The 22884-nt window shown below is 38.1% G+C and overlaps 1 protein-coding gene across 1 annotated transcript in view; it reads right to left on the bottom strand.

The window, feature by feature from the left end:
• The window catches only part of LOC120533005 (E3 ubiquitin-protein ligase UHRF2-like), a 161910-nt gene that overhangs the window by 37871 nt on the left and 101155 nt on the right, over positions 1-22884 (bottom strand). Inside the window, exons 10-12 of the mRNA XM_039759592.1 lie at positions 19081-19187; positions 7579-7741; positions 596-733 (exon numbers count right to left, since the gene is read on the bottom strand). Coding sequence (XP_039615526.1) covers positions 596-733; positions 7579-7741; positions 19081-19187 — 408 coding nt within the window. The remainder of the gene's footprint in view (positions 1-595; positions 734-7578; positions 7742-19080; positions 19188-22884) is intronic.

Here is a 22884-nt window from a genome sequence, read left to right as displayed (position 1 = left end):
AGAGTTCAGTATATAAATACACAGTATATGGGCCTCAGGTTTCATTCTGGGATGTCTTTTGTCTGACATCCACAAGTTTGAATACATTAGTTTCTTTGGGAATGTCAAGATTTTATTTGACTTATAAAAACAAAATTGGGCCACCGTATAAGTACAAAATGAAAGCATGACACAAACGGTAAGGCCCAAGCAGAACTGATAATAGTTTCACAGACACGCCATGACTGAAACTATTACAAGGCCAATGTAACACTAGACAGCATTATTACTTTAAATACAGCACACACAATGAGGTAGTACTGTCTGAATTCAATTAAATAATCACTTCAGAATCTGCATAGGTTCAATATCTTTACCAAATATCATTTGAAAAATCATCTGGCATGCTTTAAACCCCTACACCAACTACTAGTGTTCTCACCAATTCCTAAAGTTGCAACATTTTAAAAGCCCTGCTTTTAGTTACCTATGTGCCCCTTTCTTTCTAGATCATCACTTGACAGTATCTCAGTCTGACACAAAACACAAAAAAAATCAACTTTGTACGAAAATATATGCTTAGACAGAAAATAATAAAAACTGAACTTATCAATACCTGCACGGTGAGACCAAGTTTCTTTGTTCTCTCTATACCTTCAGATGTCCAGGGTGCAGGCTCAGAGTCGTCTCTTCTCAGCAGATAGCGCCAGACTAAAAAGCCACATTTCCCAATTTCAGGCCAGTATTTTACAACCTACATCCAAAAAAAAACAATCACACTTTAAGAATACTGAAGCCATCAGAAAAAAGTATTTCTGGGAGATCACATATTGAAAAGTGTAAAAACGGTCTATACAGCACATTTTGCAGCATCGATGGAATAAATAAGCAGCAGGTTTTCTAAGGTGAACAAACATAAGCAGCTTCTGTTTCAAGAACACAACTGTAAATTTATCATCAAAAATTTTGTTGACGAGCACCACAATGATGGGCATAAAGATACTCCAAAATCCTTTTTCCTTTAGTATAACGTTTCCTGTCTTGCTATATGGTTGCGAGACATGGACGCTATCCAGTAACCTAAGACGAAGACTAAACTCCTTTGTTACGGTGTCTCTCCGGAAAATCCTTGGGTACATTGGTTTGACTTTGTGCCAAATGAGTGGTTGCTCATGCAGATCTGAATGAGGCACATTACCAGCATTGTGAGGGAACATTAGTTACAGCACTACGGCCATGTGGCACGATTCCCAGAGAGTGATCCACCTCGTAGAATCTTCATTGTTGGGGACCGGAGTGGCTGGACCAGGCCAAGGGGTCACCCACATAACACCTGGCTGCGGCAGATAGATGATCATTTCCGCAGGGTGGGACTGGACTGCGTGTCTGCCTTTGGGGTTGCCAACCGGGATCTCAAGCTGTTTTGTCATGTGGTGGGTGCAGCAACGCATTTTACCAGTGCATGCTCCCTAACTTGACTTGTCTTGATAATGTTTTACATATGCTACTAATGTGAATGGACTTATGTTAAAAAAAAAAACTAGAAAATAACATAAGACAATAAAACCTAACTTCTAGTAAACAAGCTCTTTAATACTCATACATAAGGCTGAGTAGGTGAGGAAAACAAAGCAAAAAAGAAAATCAGCATGAACAGAAAAGAAGAATCTGTAAATCAAGTGCAATGTTTCAAAACAAAATAGCACTGTATGTTCAATATCTATTATCTACCCAATAATTTTCTTCTCAGTAACACCTGCTTTATGAATGTCAGTTCCTGTGCTTCTTCTCATTCTGTGTCCTTTTTCCCCCCTCACACAAATCTTGTTTCCCTCTTTCTAATACACAGTGTTCAAGTAACTTGGTCACCTCTGATAAATAGTCATCTACTACACTTCCAAAGACAACTTCAAAAAGAAAAGTTATTACAAATGGAATTAATTGTGTTATATTAATAAATGACATATGAAGAGGTATCTGGAACCATACATTGGGAGAACTTCACTACTCTCAGGCAAGAGAATAAGGCATTTGAGGTACATGCCAGTAATATCTAATATTGTTATGTACTGATTCATTTCACAAACTATTTGTTAAAAACAAAAAAAACTGATGGTATCACACACCTTTTATTTTACTTGCACATATTCTCAACTGATGGCATTAAAAACAAACTGCATAAAATGTGATAATGTACCCTGAACAATGTAATACTCTGCTGTCTTTTAACTTGAAATCAAAATCTAGTTTGTCAAATTTTAGGAATTTCCTAATTATGTATCTGTCTTCTATCCTGTAATAACATAACATTGTCAAATATATTTAATCCAATTCAGGGTCATAGGAAATTAGTGTCCATCTTAGCAACACTGCAAAAAAAAGATTGTCCAAGATCAACAAATGCATGTACTCACACTGGGACAATTTGCAATAGGATTCAAATCAGTATGTCTATTGACATGCTATAAGAAAACAGAAAAAAGGAACAGGATGCATCAAGAAAACCTTTGCAGATATAGGAAGGACAAGTATATTTCCACATAGTTAACAACCAGGCACGGGATTTATTCCCAAGATGCTGGATTCATGACAAGGCCGGACTAATTACTGCACCATATTGATGTCCAACCCTCTTGTAAAAGCAATCACAAATGAACTATAATGTACACAACCAGCATTACAGTTACACACCCAGGATAACTGGCAACCTATATTAAATGGTAATGATTTGCATTATTTCAGGATTAATTCAGCCATAATTATTGGTTTCCTCTGCTAATTAGTGTATTGTAAGTGCTAAGAAAAACTTTTAAAGGTCTTATTGTTCTTTCTTTTTTATTCTGTGTCTTGTGTGTTTAAGAGTGGCAAGTTAAAGAATAGAGGATATCTTACAATATTTTTTTTTCTTTTAAAAATGACATTTGTGTTAATAGCACCAGAAATTTATTAGACATTTAAAGTATTTTAGGAAACTCTGAGTAAAGAGTTTTGTATTAATAGTACAGGTCATTAATACCCAAGCAACTGGCTCAAAAATAGAATGGGGTACCAACACAAAACATATAGTAATTGTTACTTTTATTCATTATAGCAAAATACCCGCGCTTCGCAGCGGAGAAGTAGTGTGTTAAAGAAGCAATGAAAAAGAAAAGGAAACATTTTGAAAATAACGTAACATGATTGTCAATGTAATTGTTTTGTCACTGTTGTGAGTGATGAGTGTTGCTGTCATATATATATCTACATATATACACATACATATACACACACACATAAATACATACACACACATATATACACACAAATACATATATATATATACATACACACACACATATATAAACATATATATACATATACATACATATCTACATATATACACACACAGCTATTTCAGATCAGTGCAATACGCTGCTTGTTAAAACGGATAACTCCGCTCTTACGTGCAAGTCTGCGTGGATATTATGAACTATCGTATTTGTTCAAGTTCTATTTAAATTTTAAATAGAAGGAATTTTTATTTAGTCGACAGAAATATCTTTGGTAGGAATGGTAAAACAGACAGGAATATTATTAGTGAATAAATCAACTCAAACCTTAAACAACTTATAATATTTTGCTCTCCATAAAATATATCCTGTCTAAATTATACAAGTTAGAAATAAAGTAAGCGTTAAAAGAACAAACATTCAAATTTCTTTACTCTTATGTAATTTTATATAAAAATAAACTTAGATTTTAAATATCCCAAAAGATTTTGCTCTCCATAAAAATATATCCTGTCAAAATTATACAAATTCAAATATGAACATGCTGCATAACAAAACCTAGAAATATAAATAAAATGTGTTCCTTTCAGCAATAACAAATCAAATCATTCAGTTGTCTTTGCTCATATGTCATTTTAGAGCTGGACGCCTGGCATCTTTTTTTGGCAACAGGTTCGTTTCTGTTTGGTGTGAGGTTCTGTGTTGTGGAGATTCTCAGGATGGATTGCAGGTGCTCATCAGTGAGGCGACTCCTGTGTGCTGTTTTGTTAGTCTTTATCACTGAGAAGAGCTTCTCACACAGATATGTGCTACCAAACATGCACAAGGTTAGCCGCATGTAGACGGACTTTTTTTGTTCTTCAAAGTCACCAAAGCGCCGTGCAAACTCAGTGCGCTCAGTTTATCAGCAAAGTGCGTATTTGGGAACACCGTAGTGATGACTTGGTTTAACATTACTTGGCAACAGGGAAAGTGGGGCAAATTGCACTGGTGCATTTGTGTCTCCCATAAAAGCAGCTTCACTTGAAATCACTTTGTGATTGTGCACGGGTAAAACGTCCGCTGAAGTGTCAGATTCTTATTTAATTCTTCTGCTTTCTGTATCTTCTGCATTGCATTCAGGTTACCCTGATGTTTTGTCTCATAGTGCCGTCTTAGATTAAATTCTGTAATTACAGCCACATTAGCTCCACAAATGAGACACACGGGTTCAGTAAACATATACTCAGCCTCCCATCGGTTTTTAAAGGCTCTATTTTCAGAATCAACTTTTCTCTTCAGCATCGTGTGAGCTAGCTTCGCAATAACTTGCAGCATCATAAGCTAGACTTGATTAACGCGTAAGTGTTGGCAAGGCAGCTGAAGCGCTGCATTATGGGATCTGTAGTTTATTGTGTTACCAGCGCTTCATATACCGGGCCATTAATAACAATAATACAGTATATAAAATGATCTCGGGCGGATATAATTACGCCGGGCGGATGTGGCCCGCCCCTTGAGTTTGACACATATGGACTAAATAGAACTTGAAAAGATATATTTTTTAAATGTGATCGCGCAATTCAGATAGAGTTGACGCACTACAGCCTGCATGCCTCAATAAGTCATCCTCCCTCGCTCTTACTTTTTACCGTTCATCTAATGAATACACTGAGTATGGCTTTACCAAAACAATCATTGATGGCGAATAAAGTATCCATTATTCGAGTATGTAGATCGGGATATATATATATATATATATATACATATATATATACCCGTATCGAGCGAGAAGTAGTGTGTTAAAAAGCTAGAAAAGAAAAGGGAACATTTTAAAAATAACGTAACATGACTGTCAATATACAGTATTTGTTTTGTGAGTGTTACTGAGTGTTGCTGTCATCAAGGATTTGATTATCATTATTTCTTTCAATCAGGTTCGTATTTGTAGGATGTGTTGTGTTCAAGTTACATTCCGTGTTTGTCAATCGTTGTAAAGATGACAGGTTTCATTCATCGATTCGTTTCTTACTGCATCAATAAACAGCTCGTCTTCTTCTTTATCTGAGACCTGACACACTGCATGCACGGGTTTTTTTACACTGTCTTCCTTTAGCGGGACATTGACTTTTTCCACCGTGTGCTTTGTTTCCGCAGTAGCTGGATTTATGAATATGCTTGTATGTATCAGGCGCTTCATATTTTTGCTGCCTTTTCAATTGTGTAATTGGTTTTGTTCAGCTCTTTGGAACTGTTGCTTTTATCTGTGCACTCGTCAGTTCCGTGAGCCGCTTCGGTGTACATGCATCGAAGTTTCCCAGCTGTGCTGGTGCCATCTCGTGCTATGTCCATGGCTGTATTTAATGTTACCTTAGTCCTGGCACTTAAAACTTTCTCTCGCAGTTTCGCTGAGTTTGTACCAAACACCACCCTGACCATCTCATCTTCCTCTGCATAAGCACAGTCCTTAACCCGTGAATATTTAGTGGGAGTTTGCTATTGGATTGCCGCTGACGGACGGCCTTATATGGGCAGGCACTAAATTACAAACGCCAGCGGCAGCCTGTCTATGAACTTAATTTAAAGTGTAGGTTTACATCGTGCTTTGTTTCAGTAGCAGAACTCATGAATATGGTTGTATATGTCACTTTCGCTTCTTATTGTTTAGCTGCCTTCTCAATTATATAATGCATGTTTTCTTCAGCGCTTTTTGGAGGTCTTCCTGGTTTTCTATGTACTGCGTGATTACGTGAAGGCGTGATGATGTCACATGAAACTCCGCCCCCACGGCGTTCAAGCTCATCTCCATTACAGTAAATGGAGAAAAACAGCTTCCAGTTATGACCATTACGCGTAGAATTTCGATATAAAACCTGCCCAACCTTTGTAAGGAAGCTGTAAGGAATGAACCTGCCAAATTTCAGCCTTCCACCCACACGGGAAGTTGGAGAATTAGTGATGAGTCAGTGAGTGAGTGAGTGAGTGAGTGAGTGAGTGAGGGCTTTGCCTTTTATTAGTATAGATTTCACAGCAAGTGAGTGTTCCCTCTCCATATATCTGTGCTTAAAAGTACAGAGAAAATAAATTCAAACAGTTGTATTAAAAACTGAGGTGTAGATTACAATTAACAAGTGGAAGTTCTATAGAGCAATCAGTACTAAGATAAAACAAGGCAGCTCTCCTATATTTGATGATTGATCATGCAAGATATTCATCAGTGAAACCTTCAGAATGTTAACAGCAATATTGAGGAACCTGCACTTGATTACTGCATGAACAAGAATGGTCAAAGAGTGTTTTTAATTTTTTATATTTCATGCACTACTTAAATGTGACTTGTCTGGTAAAGGTGGCTATATTAAAGCCATTATACAACTAACAAAAGTGTGATCCTGATTGAAGTAATGACTACAAAAGAAAACTCATTAGTTTCTGTAGCCATTTGGCAAAATGTTTTTTGTTGCCTTAAGTATCTATAATAGATTATTTTGGCCTAAATGGAAAGTATGTTTGTACAACACAATATACACACTCAAAAAATCTTTCTTACAGTGAAATCTTCCTTACATTGTTGGCAGCTTTGTATTACTAAATATTTCTCAATCGGAAGGAATACATCAACACTTTGGATAAACAGGGAAAAATGTCAAGTACAGAAATTACTTGAATAAAATTCTGATGTCCTACTCAAAAAAGTTGAATTTGGAACACATTAAATATTAAACAGGATCAAAGCCATCAGATACAGAAACATGGTTTTAAGTACAGTGACTCTCACAATTTTTGGTGTGACAAGTTGCCACTTCTCTATCTTGCTTTTTCAAAGAAAATAACAGGTCTTGAACAGTTTTGTACAGAATAGTGGAATAGTGGTCAATATAGATTTGTGAGGTTGGTAAAGACCACAGTTTCTACACTCAGCTGTAACTGCTGCTAAAGGTACATTCACTCTGTATGTGTAGATATGAAAAAAATCTACATTTAAACTTAAAAAAAAAAAAACAATGAGAAAAAAACATCACAATGACCAACAAAGTGCAATTTTCTTGCTGGTGGTTTAAATCTTATAAACAAGTACTCTGGTTTAAATTATTAGGTTTTGACTATGATGGCACAGACACACAACACCCAGGTATCCATGACAACAATGATAAAGTAGAATTCTATTCCTTAGTCAGTGTGTGTTGGAATTCTTCTTTGCGATTTTGAGACAGAACTGTATGGCATTCATATACATCCATGGAAGGCCCCAGGCTTCACTCATGTGAATTCAAAGCTCTTGGCACCCGAGAGTTCTTTAAAAGTTTGCACTTGCCATATAATACCTCAGGAAACTGTAAAAGAAACGGACCTTGTAAATTCCATCGTAGCGGTTGCCCTCTTCAGGGGCATACTTGCTGATACGACGACCTTTCGAGCTGCGAACAACACGCACTGGTTTTCCAGCTCTCCAGTTCTTGGACTCGGCTCCATTTTTATCATTCAGAGGTGCATCACAGTTCAGTGCTAAAGCTCTAGAAAATAGGAAACAATACTACTATAATTATACTGTTAAGAATGTGATTACTAATGTAAATTATAGAAAATATAGTAATGTGGCACTTAAATTACAGGAAAAAATATGTATCTTTGTAAAACCTCGCTTCAGACATATTAACTCACTACCAACTACACCACTTCTTAAATCTGCCTCTGCTAAATACTGGAACCTGAACATTTTGAGAAGTAAAAGAGTACAAGATAAACCTAAAACAAAACTATAGCTGAATAATTCCCTAAAAGCTTTTTCAGACATTTCCAAAGATTCAAATAACCTATTAATAATACGTCAGACTCTTAACCGCCACCCCTGTGGATTGGTAGATGGCCAGATAAGCTGGCTGCTTGAGAGTTACTATTAAAAATAGGACTAGTAGAGTAGTCCATAGTAATCAAAGCAAACTAACTCTTTGAGGGCTGAATATTTTTTTTGGCATATGGCAGGAATGCGCAGCAGAGCAGCTACCAGCCATCAGAGCAGTCTTCACGCTGCTGCTGGAATTAAAAGGTGGATCTGGAAAGAGAATGCGCATAGCAAAATACTTTGCAGAAAACATTTTGTGTATTATTGCTGAATCAGACTCTGACTTATTCTGCACCGATTTTGATGTAAGTGATCTGGAGATCGAAAATGAAAATGATGTACCAGCATCAGCTGATTGGTCCCCAGCTAATCACAGTTCTGAATGCGTTCATGTACTGGCCGATAGCTGCGTGAGAATATGCGCGACAGTTATCCAGGAGCAACAGAACTTTACTATTCTCTGACATGCCTTGTTTTACTAAATTTTCTTTGGCACTGGGAACAAACGAATAATGGGACCACTTCGTAAAAATTTCAGCATCCATCCAGCTGTTCCTCTACAGAGAGGTTAATTATGCCTTTAAGGCACCATGGATTGGCAAATTTGCTGATCAAACATAAATACTTTACCTAATGAGTTCTTAATGCATTTGCACATACGGGCAGATGCTCTTTATGTAGCATGAACCTTTTCATTACCACCAGCCAAAGTACAATTTGGCAAACACTTCCACATTAATCCAGTCTCATCTGCATTATAAATCTGTTTTGCTGTCAAGCCATTTGTCTTCAACCAATTCACTAAACACATTATAAAATGAAGCTGCAGCTTCAAACTCCGCCGATTTCTGCTCACCTGCAAAGTTTATGAATGCCATGGCAAACCTTGGGCCGAGAAGGCCAGCCAATTGAAAATGGACACTGACTCTCAAAAATTTAAATCAACAAATACCAACCAACTATATTATAGACAAAGAAAGGGTAGATGAGGTTAGATTGTATATTTACATACATGAGAGACGTAGACAATCATGTGGTGTGGGAGGTGTGGCCTTAACATGGCCTACGCACCAAGGTTAAACGTACAATTCCACAAAATCTATTTTATTTTAAGTATTTCTTCGACTTTTTGCCGATTGCGTGAAGGTGCTGGTTGCTTGAGTTCCAGTTAACGGAGGGTCTGCTGTACAAGAAGAATCAATTATAAAAAGATGCAACTTAGTGGTAAAACTAATTATCGTCAGAGTAGGCCAGCTTTCACCTGGAAGCAAGCAAGATTTTCAGCCTAAAAGAGTATTAGTTATAATGTATAGCAAAAAAAGTAAATATCCGAATTTGAAAAATAAACAAATCTACAAATACTTTAATGTGGTTATTTGTTGCAGGCTGTGACACTGAGGTTATAAAGCAATAACCAAAAAAAATAAATAAAATGCAGGGATTGATGGATGGGATAAGAAGGCAAAGGCATTTTCCCCCTAAGTAAATATTAAAACACTTTATTAAAAAATATTTAAAGTTTGCATTAGGGTTATTGACAGCTTTTTGTTTATATTTAATACATTTAATTTGGCTTTCAATATTTTGATCTGATTTGACTTGAAAGTAATGCAAAAACTGCTTGGAAATAAATAAATTAAATTCTATCCTCCCTAGTCTGGTCAACACTGGCTTCCATAAGTATATTCTCTGACTTATTGTCAATTTTAATTACGAACTATGACACACTCTTAATAGTCGGTGACTTTAATTTTCATATCGACAATCAGTGTGACCGAAAAGTAAAGGAATTCATGAACCTCCTGGACTCTTTATTTGAGACAGCTCGTTAATCAGCCTACACATAAAGCAGGTCATACGTTAGACTTAGTAATTACTAAAGGACTAAAAGTTGATATAAAGCAGGTCATTGATATTGGTCTATCAGACCATTTTCTTTTACTTTTTAATATAGAAATAATGATAGAAAACACTCATGAGAAGCATATTGTTAAAAAATGCTTCTTTGACTCATCAGCAGCTTTAAAACTTACAAACATTCTAAGCAATCAGTCCGTTTATAGTGCCAACTATAATAGCGAGGATAATGTAAATAATAAGGTGGAAAGATTTAATACTAAAGTGAGAGCTGCTGTTGACATAGTTGCACCTGAAAAGACAGTTAAAAATCTTCTAGCATTGTTATATCATGGAAGACCCAAAGAGTGTCTGATTTAAAGAGAACATGCCGTAGAGCTGAGCGTAAATGGAGGAAGACTAAACTAACTATCCACTATGAAATATTAAAAGTTAAAATAACAGAATACAATAACACAGTCTGTCTTGAGAGGAACTGCTATTTCTCTAAGATTATAAATAACAATGCTAGTAATCCCAGTCTTATTCATGATGATTGATCGTCTGCTAAACCCAGGTAACTCAAAGGAATGCCTCCTAAGTACTTCCAGTAAAACCTGTGAGGCTATTGCTGTATTTTTCAATCACAAAATTAATGATATTAGAAATAACATAGTATATCTCCCCAACACTAAGGATCCTCCTAAACCCCAGTACTCAGTTATAAACAAATTAAACTCTTTCACTAGGATAGATTTACCTGATTTACATAAAATAATTTCTCAGCTGAAACCCTCCACCTGCGTCCTTGACCCAATACAAGCAAATTTTTTCAAAGAAGTATCAGGCATACTAATTGATAATATTATTGACATGGTAAATTCATCATTAGATACAGGAGTCTTCCCAGACTGTCTTAAGACTGTTGTAGTTAAACCCCTACTTAAGAAACATAATCTTGACCCCTCTGCTTTTGAAAATTTTAGTCCCATCTCTAACCTGCCTTTCTTAAGTAAAATTCTAGAGAAGGCAGTCATTATGCAGTTAAATGACCACCTCAATAAACATGCTATTCTTGATAAATTTCAGTCAGGTTTTAGAACAAATCACAGCACAGAAACTGCACTCGTTAAAGTAGTAAATGACTTGCGGGTAAATGCAGACAGAGGCCATTTATCTGTTCTCATCCTCTTAGATCTGAGTGCTGCATTTGACACCATTGATCATAATATTCTTAGAAATATTCTTGGTCAATGGGTGGGCCTCTCTGGCAGTGTCTTAAATTGGTTTGAATCCTACCTGGCAGGGAGAAAATTCTTTGTTAGTTGTGGGAATTACAACTCAAAGACACGATATCCTATATGGTGTTCCACAAGGCTCTATCATGGGTCCACTGCTCTTCTCAATATACATGCTTCCGTTAGGTCAGATTATCTCTCGGGGCATAACGTTACCACAGCTATGCTGATGACACACAGCTGTATTTATCAATAGCACCTGATGACCCCGATTCTCTTGATTCACTAACACAATGTCTGACTTGTATTCTGAATGGATGAATAGTAACTTTCTCAAGCTAAATAAAGAGAAAACTGAAATCTTAGTGATTGGCAATAATGGATACAATGAGGCTATTAGAAATAAACTGGATACATTAGGATTAAAAGTCAAGATGGAGGTAAAAAGCTTAGGGGTAACTGTTGACTGTAATCTGAATTTTAAATCGCATATTAATCAGATCACTAGGACAGCATTTTTTCACTTAAGAAACATAGCAAAAGTTAGACCTCTTATATCACTAAAAGTTGCTGAGAAATTAGTTCACGTGTTTGTTTTCAGTTGACTAGATTACTGTAACGCAACCCTCTCAGGAATACCCAAAAAAGACAAATCGTTTGCAACTAGTGAAGAATGCAGCTGCTAGAATCCTAACTAGGAAAAGAAAATCCGAGCACATTTCTCCAGTTTTGATGTCACTATACTGGGTTACCTGTGCCATTCAGGATTGACTTTAAAATTCTGCTTATGGTTTATAAAGCCTTAAATAATCTTGCCCCATCTTATATATTGGAATGTCTGATATCTTATATTCCAAATTGTAACCACAGATCCTCAAATGAGTGTCTCCTTAGAATTCCAAGAGCAAAAACTTAAAAGAAGTGGTGAAGCGGCATTCTGCCCTTATGCACCTAAAATCTGGAATAGCCTGCCAATAGGAATTTGCCAGGCTAATACAGTGGGGCACTTCAAAAAAACTGCTGAAAACACATTATTTTAACATGGCCTTCTCATAACTTCACTGTAATTTAATCCTGATACTCTGTATGTTCAATTCATTATAATAACTATTCATGGTGGCTCTAAAATCTGTGCTAACCCCTACTCGCTCTTCTGTTTCTTTTTCCGGTGTCCTTTTGGCATCTACTTTAAGCACCGTGATGTTCCAACAGTGATGGATTAAAAGCCAGAAGTCTGCATGACCATCATCATCAAGTCCGTCCGTGAGAACCCTAAATACAAAGAGGAGTATTTCATTTATGTTAGGTAGAATGCCCAGAGGGGACTGGGCAGTCTCATGGCCTGGAACCCCTACAGATTTTATTTTTTTCTCCAGCTGTCTGGAGTTTGTTTTTTTGTTTTTTCTGTCCTCCCTGGCCATCGGACCTTACTCTTTTTCTATGTTAACTAATATTGTCTTATTTTAATTTTTTTATTTTGTCTTTTATTTTTCTTCAATATTTAAAGCACTTTGAGCTACTTTTTTGTATGAAAATGTGCTATATAAATAAATGTTGTTGTTATATTTGGAACTCTAAATAACAATCAATTTGATAGATGATTTTCCCCTTTTTAAAATGATCATGTGTCTGTGATTAGGGTTACTCTGAATGTCAAAGTAACGTTCTCTTGACATGTTCTGTACCTTTTAAATGCTAAAACAAACAAGTGAGTGAAAGAAACTGGTTCTTTGAGGAGAATGTTTAGGACGGGTAAACAAAAAAGGAAACACTCCAACTACATGAATTTTAAAGGTTTATATTTATAAACTGTGAATTAATATTAATTGGGTAAATGCCCAGTAATTTTATATGTGAAGGTTAAAGTGTGTGGTGGATTGATGGCATTTTACTCTGGCTCTCACCCCCAGCCTGCCAGGAGGAGCCCTCCTGACAGCATGATCATGCCCAGAGTTCCAGCAGGGCATCATGGACTTTGTAGCGTTTATACACAGCCCGACTGGATACCTTGGGGGCCACCAGGCGTCGCTGTATGGGGACTCATAGGCTTGCATGTGCCCTATAACCCGGGAGTACGTCATAGTCATGTGACGGGAAGAAACGACGTGCTCCCGGGGTGAAGAAAAGGACTGTTTGCCCTAACCCGGAAGGAATAAGGAACTGTGGACTGATTGGACAGGAACACCTCTGGGTCAGGGTGTATAAAAGGATTGTGGGAAGGCCCAGACAGTGAGCTGAGCTGGGAGGTAGAGGGGCAAAGTGTCTGGGCGAGGAGGAGAGATTATTATTGTGGTTATTGATTTATGAGTGTAGAGTGGAGGGTGCTTTGTGCACTGTATAATAATAAAAAGTATAGTTATTATACTCTCACCTGGTGTTCAGAGTGGTACCTGAGGGTGTTAGAGGTGGCCCACGCCTCTATCGGCTGCACTGGCGTAGTCGGCAGGATACTCTGGCCGTCTGTTGGCAGGGGACCTGTACTTTATTAAATTTTTGTAGTGGCAGAGAACCCTAAGAAGGTCCCTCTTGAAACCGCGGAGGTGAAAACCCCACCCGCAACAAAGAGCGCTGCTATTGTGAGCCGTAAAATACAGCAGACCGCGATGGGGAAGAAATCTGGGAAGAAGACGGGATCTACCCAGAAGACTTCGGTCTCAGATGGGCTGGAAACGCTGTGGGCTTGCCTGACAGGTGGTGAGGAAGACTGAGCGCAGTTTGGAGCCGAACAAATCCGAGTGGGGCGACAGCTGGAACGTTGCAGGATTGCGACTCCCGAAGACTACTACAGGGAGTTGGAGCGGGATCAACTACGTTCCGAGGTAGGTGCTGGGAGAGCACTCAAACCGCCGGAGACTTTTACTTCGTGTTTTGCAGAGGCCTGTCTGCACAAAGCGGACAGAGAGCACGCCCGCCTCAGACCTAGGCAAGATGGCCACGACAAGAAGCCAGGCCAGTCTAGGAGTCCGCAGAGGGGAAGCCCATAAAGCGAAAGCCACCACGTGACCTTGCGCGATTGGGGCCAGGAAGACGGTCAGAGAGGATCCTTCGGTGAGGTCAGTAGTTCCCCGACGGATCCGAGCTTCCTGAAAGGGAAGGGGACGGCGAGCGAAGCAGTGCCACAATGTAGCAGGAATAAAGAGGAGCGGAAGTGACTGAACGGTCTGCCGACAAATTAAAAGAGGCAGATCGCAGTCCGCCGCTGCAGGCTACCCGTTCCTCTTCGGACTCCATGTCCCAGAAACCTCCGCGAAGCCCAGCAGAGCACGTGCCAGGAGCAGACGTGCTCATTGGTTCCCGGCCGGCAGGTGAGACGAATGCGGAAGCGAACTTACCTCCAGCCGAAATAACTAACTTTATGGACTTACGGGAGCTCGATAAATACCTCGAGCCCATGTATTCTGTCTTCCAGGGGTTGAAGGAACTGAAGGCTTGTTTGGAGGAGCTGGGAGCTACAGCCGAGGAGCCACTGAAAGGACTGATGGAATTCCTACGGTGACTGGGGCGAGAAGCTCCGCTGATGATCGATGCGGGAATACAGGTGAGTCCTGCCCGTATCGTACAGAACAAAGGGACACAGTGCGACTCGGCACCGCGATTAACAAGTAGCGGTTGTCAAAGAGCTGTGTGCCTGACACTTGAGCGTGCCACAATGACTGACTGGGTGGGGGAGGAAGCGATCGAGCCGAGGCATGCATGTGACGTGGCCTTCCGGAGCGAGTCACCTCTCCAGACCCCGACTGGTGTAATAAGGGCTTTGTCGTTGGTTACCGGAGGGGCGGGGGAAAGTGCCGATCTCCCCCGGTACAGCTAAACAGTGCTGTTACCCGGAGCGAGGCGGTACGAATGACGCCGCCTCCGAAACAACACAGAACAACGGGCGTGCAAACAGCAAAGAGGCTCTCTCTTTTCCATAGAGAGCCTCACGCTGTGCACAAGCCCCAGAGAAAGCAGGAGATCCCCGAAATAAACCGCGGGTCTCCTGACAAAATAAAGCAACGGGCGGAGAGCAGCAAAGTGGCCGTAAAACCCTCCTTAGCGGGGGAAAGGGTGGAGCTGACCGAATTCCCGAGATGTTTCAGGTCTCAGGAAGAGAGGCAACCAGGAGGACGTCGGCGGTGCTACAACTGTCAGTAACCAGGACACGTGTGGCAAGGTTGTCCCCAGAGAACAGGGGAGCGGTGGTATAGAAGATACACCGTTCCCCCAAAGTTCGCTGGGGGGTCTAGACAACGCTCCTGGAGGAGGGCGTCCCTCACGGGGATCGACGCTCCGCCCCAGTTGTCATCGCTAAGGGGGGGGAAACTGTGGTGGATTGCCGGCATTTTACTCCGGCCCTCACCCCCAGGCCGCCAGGAGGAGCCCTCGCGACAGCATGATCATGCTCCGAGTTCCAGCAGGGCATCATGGACTTTGTAGTGTTTATACACAGCCCTGTTGGATACCTTGAGGGCCACCAGGCATTGCTGTAGGGGGGCTCAAAAGGCTCGCATGTGCCCAATAACCCGGGAGTATGTCATAGTCATGTGACGGGAAGAAACAACGTACTCCCGGGGTGAAGAAAAGGACTGTTTGCCCAGACCCGGAAGGAATAAGGAACTGTGGACTGATTGGACAGGAACACCTCTGGTTCAGGGTGTATAAAAGGATTGTGGGAAGGCCAAGACAGTGAGCTGAGCTGGGAGGTAGAGGGGCGAAGTGTCTGGGCGAGGAGGAGAGATTATTATTGTGGTTACTGATTTATGAGTGTAGAGTGGAGGGTGCTTTGTGCACTGTATAATAATAAAAAGTAGTTATTATACTCTCACCTGGTGTTCAGAGTGGTACCTGAGGGTGTTAGAGGTGGACCACGCCTCGGTATCTGCTACAAGTGTTAAACTTGGTTTTGAGAACTGCACATCATCTTTAGATTTCATTTCAATCACTGAATAAATGAGAAGCTATTTAACTGTTAGAAATGCATTTAGTTTTTCCTCCCTAATTTACATGTTACATGAACCTACATCCGTTTTTTTTTTTCTTTCAAAATTTCTAAAGGAAGCTAAAATAACATATATCCTTGGTTTCTAATCTCTGGAACAACAATACGTACCCAGGTCTGTTTGTAAAGCTCTACTATTAACACTAACATTTAAGCTGAGGTTTAAAAAAATCATCCACTCCTGTCATGATTCCTTAAGATATTGCTAAACCTATTTGTTGCACTAGGATTCCAACCATCTAGTTCCATGATGCAGAATTGAATTGGTTACAAGTAAATGATTCTGAAATGTGCTTCAATTTACTGATCATTTTAGGTAATTCCTGCAGAACCAGACATTAGAGGCCTATTTTATGATGAATAAAACATATAGAAATAGTGTAACATATCACTAGTGAGAGGGGTGAAAAAAAAATAAATCAAGCCTAACAATGTCTAATTATGACATTGCTTAGAATGAATATCAGTAACCCCTGATTTTCAGATTCTGCACTTCAAATCTTAGACATCCTCCTCTATTGACGTTGTGCTGTATAAAGGTTTTTTTTTTTTTCCATAACATAACTAGCAAGGAATATTCACATTATAAGGAATTAATAATAAGAGCCCAGGCTTGTTTATCCCAATTTATTTAAAGTTAACTGTTTACTTTTAGGTACAAGTATACCAACAGACAGAAAACAAGACAATTTATGTTATATGATGCAGCTGATGATCGTTCTGAAAAAAGCTAAGAAATGTTATAGGTTTAGCACAATTTCTAAATACTGAATTAAATAAAACATTAACTAGTATTAGGTGTTAAGAGATCAGTTAGACAAACACAAAAATTATGAATTCTAACCTTACAATTCTTTTACACATTCTACTAAGTAAATTATGCCTACCTTATAATATTATTATTTTATTATTATTATTAATAATAATAATAGTTCATTACATGTATATACCTTGACTCATTAGAAGTGCACTTAAGTAAAGTATAAATTTAAATTAAATTGAAATTAAAAAGGTAAGGCTGCAGGTAAAGATTAAACTTTATAACCATATACAGTACAGGTAAAATTCTGTTATAACAAATATCTTTACAATGAAATTTTCATTACAACGAGGTATTTTTATGGTCCCAACAGTTTCCCCATATGACGCGAGTCTATAGAAATCTCATTACTGCGAAGTACATTCAGCAGATACTTTCATTATAACGAAGTGCCCAAAAGACCTTGAAATGCCTGAATGAATCATCCATAGAGCAGTTAGTTCTGTGGCTGCAGCTCACTTGTGTACAATGATCCCCAAACAGAAACATTAATTTTTTTTTTTCTTTCTTTGAACTTTCTTCGTACTGTTTTTTTTTTTTTTGCCCTTTTTGTTTCCTGTGGTTTTCAGTGATACCTTTTGATTATTACTCGTCAACAGTTAAACATCCATTGGAATTTAACTCATTGTCACCCTCCTATAAAAAACGGCAGACATGAAAAAAACGATAACAGTTCATAATAGAAAAAAAGCTTTACATTTTTGCAGCTCTCGATTGCGGCAAAAAAGACATTGCCAGTGATTTCGGAATTTTGCCATCGATGCTGTCAACTTCCTTGAAAGATCGAGCAAAAAAAGTAAAAAAATCTCGGGTTGCAAACGTATGTGAACTGCTGCTTTTGAAGACGTCAAAAAAGCAGTTTTTATGTGGTTCAGAGACGCTCGTTCAAGAAACATTCCTATTAATACGGCACTCATTCAAGAAAATGTGAGGTTTGTAAACTCTCTTGGGACCTCCCCCAACTAGACAGCACACCAAAGAGCGTCACAAAGTCTGATCTCCGCGTCTATGGAAGACTGTTTATCTGTTGCCAGGGCAATAGCTGGCTCAAAGATATTCGGCGTCTCCACCAAAGCAAACAGAAAAGATATCGATGGGTGATGCAGCCTGACTGCTGTGTCTGTGTATAGCAGAGAGGCAGATCACGCTACAATAAATAAGTGTGCTGTTCCTGTTTCAAGCTGAATAAAGTTCGTTCTCCTAAAGTACTGAGACTCCGCCTCGTGCTTTTGGGTGCAAGACAGGGACTTATAGTGTGACCCCGATCTTTTATGATTTGCTTCTGTGTCACTTCACTGCAGCACTATGAGCCTGTTTTTGCCCTGCCCTGGCAATGGACAAACAATCTTCCACAGACGCTGCAATCACGCTTCGGGAAAGTGTATTATAGAAAGGAAATGCTGAGAAAATTTCTCGTCAGCATAACTTGTAAGCAGGAGATTAAAATCAACACAAAAGAAGCTATTGAAATGATTGAAAACGCCTGGGCGCAAGTTAAGAAAGCACTATAGCAACAAATACAAAATCTCATTACAATGAAATGTTCGTTATAACAAAATATTTTTTTTAGGTCCCTGGGAGTTCGTTGTAATGGAATTTTACCTGTAATATGAATAATCTTCATATACAACTTTCAAGTATGTTGTGGAATGTAGTTAATTCATTACAGAAATGCAGATTATTTTTCTGTCTTTGTCAGACCTCACATTTATATCAACAGAACAATCTTCAGAGAAATAATGGATATTCAGCTAATTAACATCCTGTTGGATTAAGAGACCCATATACTAATATGTGGGAAAAGAGATATGAAAAACATGATTTAGTTTTACTACTATTGCAATTGCTTTGGAAAAACAGTCAAAAACTGGAATACGATAATGATACATCTGTGCATAACAGCATATTAATATTACAGTAACAATTTTACAGAAGAATATTTCACAAGTTAAATATGTAAATATTAAAGACTAGAAAAAAAGTTGAAATTGAGAAAAGCAGGTTCTAATTTGAAGGTCAGAATTTTTCATACAAACATAATCAAAAGGTTCCACATTTAAGGTGTCATGAAATATAATAAACGACAAACAATGTATTTTTAACATGCATGAAAGCAAAAGAAGTCAATTTGACCATACCTATTCATGTGGGTAAGAGTTTGATCAAAAGAATGCTCCCCAATCCGTTTATTTCCTGAGAGGTCACGTCCCCCACTTCCAGTGTAAGTGAATTCGTCTCCTCTGTCCTGTGTAATAGACCAGAGAATCCATCCATTGTTCAAGTACATTTTCCAATATAAGACTGCATGAAGCCACAGCCAATCCCAGGTAGCAATCGGCAGCAAATGGCAAGAAGTAAACCTGGTTCCCTTTTACACATACCCATATTTCACTCACACCAGGCTTATTCAGAGCTCCACTCAACCCAATAGACTGCATGAACTGTGACAGGAAGCTGAAACTCCCAAAAAATGGGGAGAAACTGTAAACTCCCATGATGAAGATACCTGCAGATGGAAATCACACCTGTATCCAAAGAATGTGAAAAAGCAACTCAATCTGTTGTTTTATTGGGCTAGCCCCAAAGAGTAATCCAAAGTGTAATAATGCATAAACATAATTACTGTGATATTATTGTAAAGATTATTTCTTTTTTTTTTTAGAAAAAAATGGCACGTGCAAGTTGCCAAAGACCAAAAAATCTCAGAGGGTAACCCTGAGAAATAAAAAAAAAACACACTATAATGAAAAAGTTGTATGTGATATAAAAAAAGTTAATAATCTTTTACATATACATTGCAGCTCACACAATTACAAGAGCACAAAATCATAAAAGATTACAATAGCAAAAAGACAGATAAAAAAATAAGACCACCTTATTTTGTGAAAGTAAAAAAAAAAATAAAGTATGCCTAATTTTGCATAATTGGTATTAAGTATAACAAATGTGCTAACAAGAACAAAAGCAATGTGGAAGACAGTTTTCATAAATAAGATACACAGAACAATATTGACAGATAGTATACAATTAGTCAGAAAACACTGATAGATTCTTAAAAGAAGTAACATATTACCTACTTGAACTTGTACTGCTTCCCAACATGGCTTCATTATATACTTAAATATCCTTATAGACATTTTGAAATTCTCAGGAAATGTTAAAAACATTCAGCAGTGGATCACACAAGGAGAGAATGCAAAGTCAAAGGAATCAGACAAAAAGAAAGAAAGCTTCTGAATTAAACCAGACTTTACAACTTTACCAGGCGAGGTGGTCTCCAGTGAATTTCCTCACAATGTTTATTTCTCTCTCTCTTGCTCCACCCTGTCATTGACTGTTCACCACAAATGTTCTCCTTACTCCAAAATGAAACTGCTAAATGGTTTAATTTCACCCTGAATCCCTCCCTGGGTCATTTCCAGGTTCTGAACAGCAACACCATACTAAAATTATATCTAGATAAAACTATATGTAGTATATTATACCATGTGTTTCTGCAGCCCTGGTCACTATATAGCTGTTACAGGAAGGGCATTTAAAGAAACTTCTGGGCTACCTTTCATTAAAGGTCAACACAGTTCCACTCTTCCTCCAGACTTCCAAGATATAACTTTTAAAAGGCAACATGGTTACAATATTCCAGTGTCATTCAATACATCCACTGGTAATGATGTACTACGTCCAACACAACACTTGGCTCAATACTGAGAAGACTACCCTCTAGCATCTTCCAGAGGTTTCTTCTCTACCTCTTTAGTGACTCCAAGTATATTCCCTTCGGGGTAACCACTACCTGTAGAAAGCCTGTTTTGCCTCACTGGAATACAGAAATTTGTCTTCTCTAAAGTCTGTTTTTGTTTCCGGATATGTATGACAATAAGCAAATAAGATATTTGCTATATAGTAAGCAGATATTTGTTTATATATAACTAATTTCTATAGATATAATATAAATGCTAATTGCAACTTGAAAGATAAAAAGCACAAGAACAGTGGTCTACATACATGAATTCATAAAATAAAGCATCTAATTATTCATCCATCCATCCATCCTCTTCCGCTTATCAGAGGTCGGGTCGCGGGGGTAGCAGCTTAAGCAGAGAAGCCCAGACTTCCCTCTCCCCGGCCACTTCTTCCAGCTCTTCCGGGAGAATCCCAAGGTGTTCCCAGGCCAGCCGGGAGACATAGTCCCTCCAGCGTGTCCTGGGTCTTCCCCGGGGCCTCCTCCCGGTTGCATCTAATTATTCACCATGTTAAATGTTGTTTAAAAATTTGAGCAAGACAGGTAGAATAAGACCCATAATGATCAGGTTAGGACATAGTTATTTTGATAACTTCTTAAGAACACAGTCCAGTGATAAATGTAATTATGGATGCTTAACAAGCTAACTAGGATCAGTCTAAGGATGATAGTCTAGTTGATTTAGGTAATCCTAAGGTTTTACCAATGTATCTAATGGTTTGATTCTGGTTTTTCAGCCTCATTACGGGTTCTTTGACTTTCCTTCATTGGTGTAGCTCTTCATGTCATGCTGAATAGTGGCAACTAGAGACTCCAAATATTAGAAGCAAGCTGAGGTATGTTGTGCCTGCACTAATAAAGCAATGAAACACACCTGAGTAATCACAAACACCTTTGATGTCAATTGTCACAAACATTATGGTGCCCTGAATATATCCATTTATTTAAAGTGTTGAAATCTCTACATGCTGTAACCCAAATGTATGCAAATACGTTTAAATTAAAGTCTTCAGTGTGCACTTTAACTATGTCTGAATTTTTAATGTGTAATTTTAAACTGTGGATCAGAGAGGTAGAACAAGGGAAAATGTGCCTTTTTCCCCCAAACATTATGGAGGGCACTGTAATGTGTACAGAAAAGTACTTATTTAATTACATAGTACATCTTACACATCTGATTAACTAATTAATCAATACATATATATGTTTATATTTTTTAATTTTATAGGATGAATGTGAGCTGAATGAAACTTCAAAATTTGTAACAAACAGGAACAGTTAATAGTATTTTTTTTGTTTCATTTCCTAATATTAAAAATATATGAAGTCATTGAACTTATGTTTTATGGCAGTGGTGTGCAGCCTTTTGGCTGAAACAATCCATTTAAGAAGAGAAAAGCCATGGAGATGGAAGCAGGTCCAGCAATTCATAAGCGAAAGAACTCTTTCACCAACTACATAAACGCTCAGGACAACTTTCATCCAGCAGAAAAGAACCTCAAGACACTTCTTGCAATGCTTCATCCATAACTAAATGTAACAATGCCAATAAGCACAGATTGTTAGGTGTAAAAAGCCTCAAAAAAAGAAAAAGTGCTGTATGTATGCTACCTTTTCAAAATGCATTTATTAATTTTGTTTATTTTATAGTATATTGTTGTACAATTATATTAACATCTCTTTTTTATCATTTACATTAACATATATCTTACATCTTGGGGGCAGAAATTAAACTGGGCTTAAACGCTAAAGTACATCATATGAAAAAGAATTGTGAGTTAAGTAGAATTGTCACTGCCCACAATGAGACAGCAAATAGAATTAAGACACTAAACAGGAATCTGAGTTGCAAAGAAAGTTGTGTGAAGCCTCATTAGGCATAAATGGGTAGATTAGGCCTCCATATTAATGACAATCACAAGTATTGGTTTATACAGAGTAGTATACATAAATGTAATGAGTTACCAAGTAGTGAAATTGATAAAATTAATTTATAAACTGCAAATGCTGACTTCATGATATGTTTCAAAAGCTTGGTAAATACAGATTCCTGTCAAAACTTTTCTGATGTGCATATGTTCAATTATACTTCTTAAATGTGTTCACATTAACAGTTATACTTCTCTTCAGAATATACTAGCATAATGTAAAGATGACTTCAAATATGAGAAAAGTTAATCAAAAATAACAAGGATTTAAA

The sequence above is a fragment of the Polypterus senegalus genome, chromosome 7, assembly GCF_016835505.1.
Source record: "Polypterus senegalus isolate Bchr_013 chromosome 7, ASM1683550v1, whole genome shotgun sequence".
NCBI classification, from domain to species: Eukaryota; Metazoa; Chordata; class Cladistia; order Polypteriformes; family Polypteridae; genus Polypterus; species Polypterus senegalus.
Note: the sequence above shows the minus strand (reverse complement) of the source record. Positions and strands in the feature narration are given on the sequence as shown.